This window comes from Trachymyrmex septentrionalis, unplaced genomic scaffold, assembly GCF_001594115.1.
Source record: "Trachymyrmex septentrionalis isolate Tsep2-gDNA-1 unplaced genomic scaffold, Tsep1.0 scaffold37, whole genome shotgun sequence".
NCBI lineage: Eukaryota > Metazoa > Arthropoda > Insecta > Hymenoptera > Formicidae > Trachymyrmex > Trachymyrmex septentrionalis.
Window position 1 is genome coordinate 155,878 of NW_017305536.1, and position 5,946 is coordinate 161,823.

Consider the following 5,946-nt stretch of genomic DNA (forward strand, 5'->3'; position numbering starts at 1 on the left):
TGTACCTAATATGATCTAAGAATATGTTTCTCTCTTTTTTTTTGTTAAAAAATGAAAAATAAAGTGATCCAATATTGTTTTTATAAGACAATATGTTTATTAATATATTGATATGTTTATACAAAGAATACACAAAGAACTATTTTCTAAATACCGATATATTATGATATATTAGGCATATTACACGGAGAGAATTTTTTTCTTAGAGACTGTAAGAGACAAAAATCATTAATTTTCTTCTCATAGAACTCTAAGAATTTTTTCGGAATTTTTTATCAACTTTTTAGTACTGCATTTTCTTATTTTTTACAACTTGAGAAAATACCGTATTAAAAAATTCTGAAAAAATTCTCAGAAGTTTATGAGAAGAAAATTAATGATTTTTGTCTCTTGCAGCTTTTCTATAAAGTTGATAGTATTTGAGTAAAAAATTATTCAAGATCAATATTTAGCAATTTTTAGTACTTAATATCTTGTTAATTGTAATATCCTGATTAATATCCTGTATAATAAATTTGATTAATTTTATTGAGATACATAAAAATCTGTAAAATATCATATTGTACCACAACTACCGTATTTTTAGGATAAATTTTAAGAGACAATTTTCTGTCCGTGTATAGGCATACTAGGCCATATAGGATCCTATTGTCTTGTATCGACTTTGTTATCATGCCTAAATGGCAGCTTTGATCGTTCTATAATGATCTCAGTAGCAGCAGCTGTTCATTATTAATTGCTGCGAATAGTCGCGTGCCTCGTGCTGAAATATTCCAATCTGTGCAAAAGTGGTTCATGGCCGGTTCACGACGGTATCATTATGAGCTTTTACGCGCTCGTAAAGACAGAAATGGAGTGACGAAGGAGAAAACGGCCAGAATAGGGATAGTAGGGATAACAAGAAAGCATGGATATTGCAAATTTGCGAGCCGCATTACCGGAGAGAAAGCAGTTATAGCCGGAGAGGGCAGGCGGTTGAGATACGAGGCGATACTAACCAGTGCGACGTCTACCTGGAGGAACGTAAAGCTTAACGCGTTAATAAAGGCCAGTAGTGCCAAGTCGTTAGCCTCTTCATGATTAGAAGATATGCATATTAGATACGTAGTAGTTATCTAAAATGAATACGATAACGTATTCTGAAGAAAAATAGCGTTATTAAAAAATTGGATATTGCATGTATCAATTCCCGTGTCGCACTTTATGTAACAAATATTACGTTTTTATTCTACAGTTATTTATTGATATAAAAAAAAAAATAGGGAAGGAAGGTCAAGAAAAGAATGCACAGTTTAAAATGAAAAAATATGTTATGGTAATGAGAAAAATTAAAGGCGTTATCAGAAACTTTAGTTCGATAGGTGTGAACAAAAAGCAATTTGAAGACGAATAACATACATGAGTAGACGCGATGATAAAGACGTTCGCAGCGCGAGCTTGGAAAACAATTTTTCAACGAAAAACTGACGAAAAAAAAGGAGAGGAAGAGGAGGAAAGAAAGAGTGGGGGGGGGAGGGGGAGAGAGAAAGAGAGGCTGACACCCCGCCGCGCGGTGCTTTAACGAGAAAAATACCTGCAGTCGTCGAGCAATTTTATTTACAATGGTTAAACGAAATCTTGAAGAATGTAAACGGTGAACTCGTAAATCGCACCGCGGAATCTATTGTGCTTTGACTTAGAAAAATAAACCCCGTTACATCACCGTCGTGTATTTCAACACACAGACACGCGACTGTATAACTCGGATGGAAAGCAAGGTAACGCTGTTTTGCATTCTCCATCACGCTTCGCGTATTCAAGGCATGATGAAAACGCATATTTTTCAAATACAATGCGTTAAAAACTACCAATTAGTCAGTCCTTCACGGCGTTCTTTGAAAAATGTTAATAGCGAATATCAGTTGTGCCTGGAGAACAAGCGAGAACAAATACAATCACCGCAAAAGACATCGCGTGAAAGCCTTGATACGGTAAGTGAATGTAAATACCAGCACAGCTTAAGCCAAGGATGTCCCCAGGAAACGGAAATATTTGCGGATGGTTTGGTGCCGCCGAAAGTTCGGTATTCATTTAAATGGCGATACCCACAGGTTCTCGGCTCCGTAATCAGCTTACCGATTTTCCTACGCTCTCTCGAACAAATATCATCGATATTTGTTCGAGATATTTATCATGAAATTGCTATACTGTTATAATAATAATATTCTTAGAATTAATATTAATTAATATAAACAACTACAGTAATGATTAAGGAACGATAATCTTTATCTAACTTTAGAGAGAAATTTTCGCAATAAATTTTATATAAAACTGCTTCGTATAAAAGAATAATATTAGCTTGATGCGTAACGATAAAATATAAAATACAAAAACTTTGGCGCCTTACAAAGAAAATACATTTTTCCCATAATTGTAGCGGATAATATATATACGTAGTGCTAATTTATTTATAGGAATAATAACGAAGAATCGAACGAAGACCACTTAATAACGTTTTATTATAATTTAGCTTGAAAAAGTTTTTATTATTTCACCGTAAAAATTTATAGCACTTTTATATATTTTTTTTTAACTAATTGTAAAAAAAAAATACAAGGATACTTAATAACTTTGTAAACGTATAAGTGGTTTAAATTGCTTTTCGATTGTCACATATAAGCTCATTGATCCGATTATATGAGGTAAGTCGTGAAATTTATTGGTTATCGTTTCTTGAAACCGATAGTTATCGATTCGATGTAAGAAAGTATTTTTGTGATCATCTATACTTCTGTGTTAATTCTATATAGAAAGATCGTGCAAAATAATAGAATCGGATGATGGTGTTAACTACAACAGGAGAAATTCTGACAAGAATGTAAGCCAGTCTCGCAATGTTATTTATCGACGATATTCGGTTAATAGAACGATTTCGCAATTACGCGAAGCAGGATTTTATCAACGTAAGTGCGGATTTATTATATCTGTTGTAAATGTGTGCTTTCGAACTTACGTATCTCACTCCTCGAATGATGAGTAAACGTTATTATGGAAGAGAAGTACAATGCTCTCTGGAGGAGGCGATCCTTCCCAAGGCAAGCAGGTGTGTATAGTCGTTATTCTTTAGAATCATTTGTTCAACCGTTACGTTAAGGGTCAGGGCTAGAAATGATAAACGATCCGTTCTCTTACCCACCTCTTCTCCGCGCCAGCGGGTTCCGTCCCGTGTATTTCTCCTCCGAGATCACCTCCGAGGGGAATATAACAGGCGCATCGGAGAAAGAAAGAGGGAAGGAGATAGAAAAATATGACCGTCCCGGTTCCTTCGTTCACCTTCGTCTTAATGTAAGCGAAATTTAAAGAGGCAATTCTCTCTCTCTCTCTCTCTCTCTCTCTCTCTCTCTCTCTCTCTCTCTCTCAAAGAGGAAATTCGTGACCTCGATTATGATGACGATCAAGACGATGACGGCGCATCGCGACGGAAAAAATGTGGTGGGACGCGCGCGAAGACGCGCCGCCGCCCCCGGGACGATTTAAATCAATTCGCCGCGTACCATGGTAGATAAATTTCCGGTCTGACGTTTAAGCGATCGCGAAAAGTTTTTCGTAGCAAGCCGTACGTGCGATATGGCCTGGTATAAAAGTTTGCTCTTCAAACGATCCGGTCGGCAAACTTCTTTTCGCGCCAGTACTTGGGGTATACCGGCGCATGATTAAATCGGATATATATCGCATCGCGCGAATGATGTATGCGAATCGCTTGCGTTCTGCGCTACGACGTACGTGCGTTCGATTATCGGCGAGTAATTACTTATGAAAACTCGAGAGGCGAACTGTTCGACACGTTAGCGCGTATCTCTTCGAATTTATCACTCGGCGCGGCGCGGCGCGACGAATGGTAACGGCGATAAAGGAAAGCGAAAAAGTTGAAGGATGTCGTTATCAAATTTAAGCCAGCGCGGATAATTTTGCGGTAATGGAAAGCCCTATCTCTGGGAAGCCCTATGGAAGAAGAGGGCAGAGCTTAGCTCAACATCGGTATCAACCAATCCCAGGTGTTCAATTGGCGCTCTGCCAGAATTTAAGCTTGGCTTAAATTTCGTGCAGTTGCTACGTAACTAGGGCAGATTCAGATTAGAATTAACTAATTGTTGCGTACACCGTCGTAATTAGGCAGGATTCCCGCATGCTCCCCGCATACTAATATTTGATAGAAACCTAACCGCGGGATATCGTATACGGGAGGAAGCTAAAGTGCTAATTCCATGGCACGCAATCGTGACGTCTTACAATCCATCGGCGGTAATATTTAGAAATGAATTTTTACCTTCACAGCAATTTTTACCCCTTTACACACCGTTCCATCCGGCCATTCTATGTAAAATTATTCAAATAAACTTACCGATTACATTTAAATGGACTAGATGACTCATGTGGGGCGTCGTGGAGACCTGGCACTCGTAAATACCGCTGTCCCGATGCTGTGGATACTTTATTTGAAGCGTCCAGTCGTCCGAGTGAGCGTTGTGGATCGCTCGAAATCGCTGGTCGTTCGTGTACGTGTAACGGCCAATTGTGAGCAAATGGACGTCTCTGTGCCGTACCCACGATACTTGTAGCGTCATCTGCAAAGGAAAAACGAGATGGGAGTCGGGAGACAAGATCGACTCGTGAGAATCACGAATGATTTCACCTGGTAACCCTTTGTGCACTTGCTCAGGATTATTTATTAGGATTACTGTTACACCGGGACATATAATTGGTGGTTTGTTTGACGTCCCGGTAATTAGCCAATTATAATCAAGGCTTTCAATCACGTTCCTAACTTGAAAATGTTGAACGTGTTGAACTAGTGTGTGTGAGACTTATCAAGAAAGCAAATTTTCTTGCATACAATCAAGACATGAATAAATGAAAATTTCTCTCAATCTATACATCTGGAAGTCTACAGCAAAATAATAAGTACAAGTAAAATGTTCATCCCAGCGTACGTTATCGTGTGAGAGGATAATAAGTTTTTCTAAAGAAACAAACGCTTTTATATATCAGGGGAATTAATCAGGGTACTGGGAATCGCGAAACGTGAATCAAATAATTCAGTTTTTTTTTTTTTGGTCTTTGCGCATCGGACAAGTCGGAAAGATGGGGATCGTTCGCTTCGAAAGCATAATTTATCGCTGCGCGTACCAACCGCTGTCTTTTGACAGACGTAACGCACGTGCACGAGACAGCGACTCGTAAGTTGATATCGCTGTCGCGGTTTCCAATGGCACATGTAATAGAATAAATTACAAAGCGTGCGCGAGATCTAAATTCAGACTAGCGAGTGGCGATATACGACGCCACATCAGATACAACTTTCGAGCGTGCGCTCGGAGCGAGCGTTCCTTCCTTCTCGTACGAAGGAATTAATAGAGTCGCTTTGCATATCGTTGCAAAGTTAGCGTGCGAGATAAAACGCCTCGAGCTGAGATAATTGGACACCCGGACCCAGCGACGTGTAAATATTTGCATCCTTCGAGTAAGGTCGATACGCATTACTCGAAAAGCACATGAACGTGTGCACGTAGTATAACGATTCAGATGCGTTTCAAACATGGTACTGCAGACGATGTCCTGAATGTGGCTATCGTATGCAGAAATGCTCGTTCCCGATTCAATATTGCCGGACAAATTGAATGTCGCGGTATCGAAAGCTAAGTTTACGTCGAAGGTTGGAATTAATTGAGCTTTAATTAAGGCTTAATGACGCGAACAAGTAAACACGGGACACATTACGCGATGCATGGAAAATTGAATTAATCGAGTTAAAATTAACCGAGTTTGCCACTGGTCGTCCTAATAGCAGCAAAGGGGGTTTAAAGTTTGGAATTAAATATTACAAACATGGAGTCAACATAACGTGATAGGATTCATTCTCTGTTTCGTGTACCTTTAAATTTTAATGCTTGCTTCAATTTCTGTCCA

The 5,946-nt window shown here is 38.9% G+C and overlaps 1 protein-coding gene across 10 annotated transcripts in view; it reads right to left on the reverse strand.

The window, feature by feature from the left end:
* The window catches only part of LOC108750655 (tyrosine-protein phosphatase Lar-like), a 369,675-nt gene that overhangs the window by 85,258 nt on the left and 278,471 nt on the right, over positions 1 to 5,946 (reverse strand). For all 10 annotated transcript variants that reach the window (XM_018490284.1, XM_018490283.1, XM_018490281.1 and 7 more), the window contains one exon: positions 4,382 to 4,604. In XM_018490284.1, coding sequence (XP_018345786.1) covers positions 4,382 to 4,604 — 223 coding nt within the window. The remainder of the gene's footprint in view (positions 1 to 4,381; positions 4,605 to 5,946) is intronic.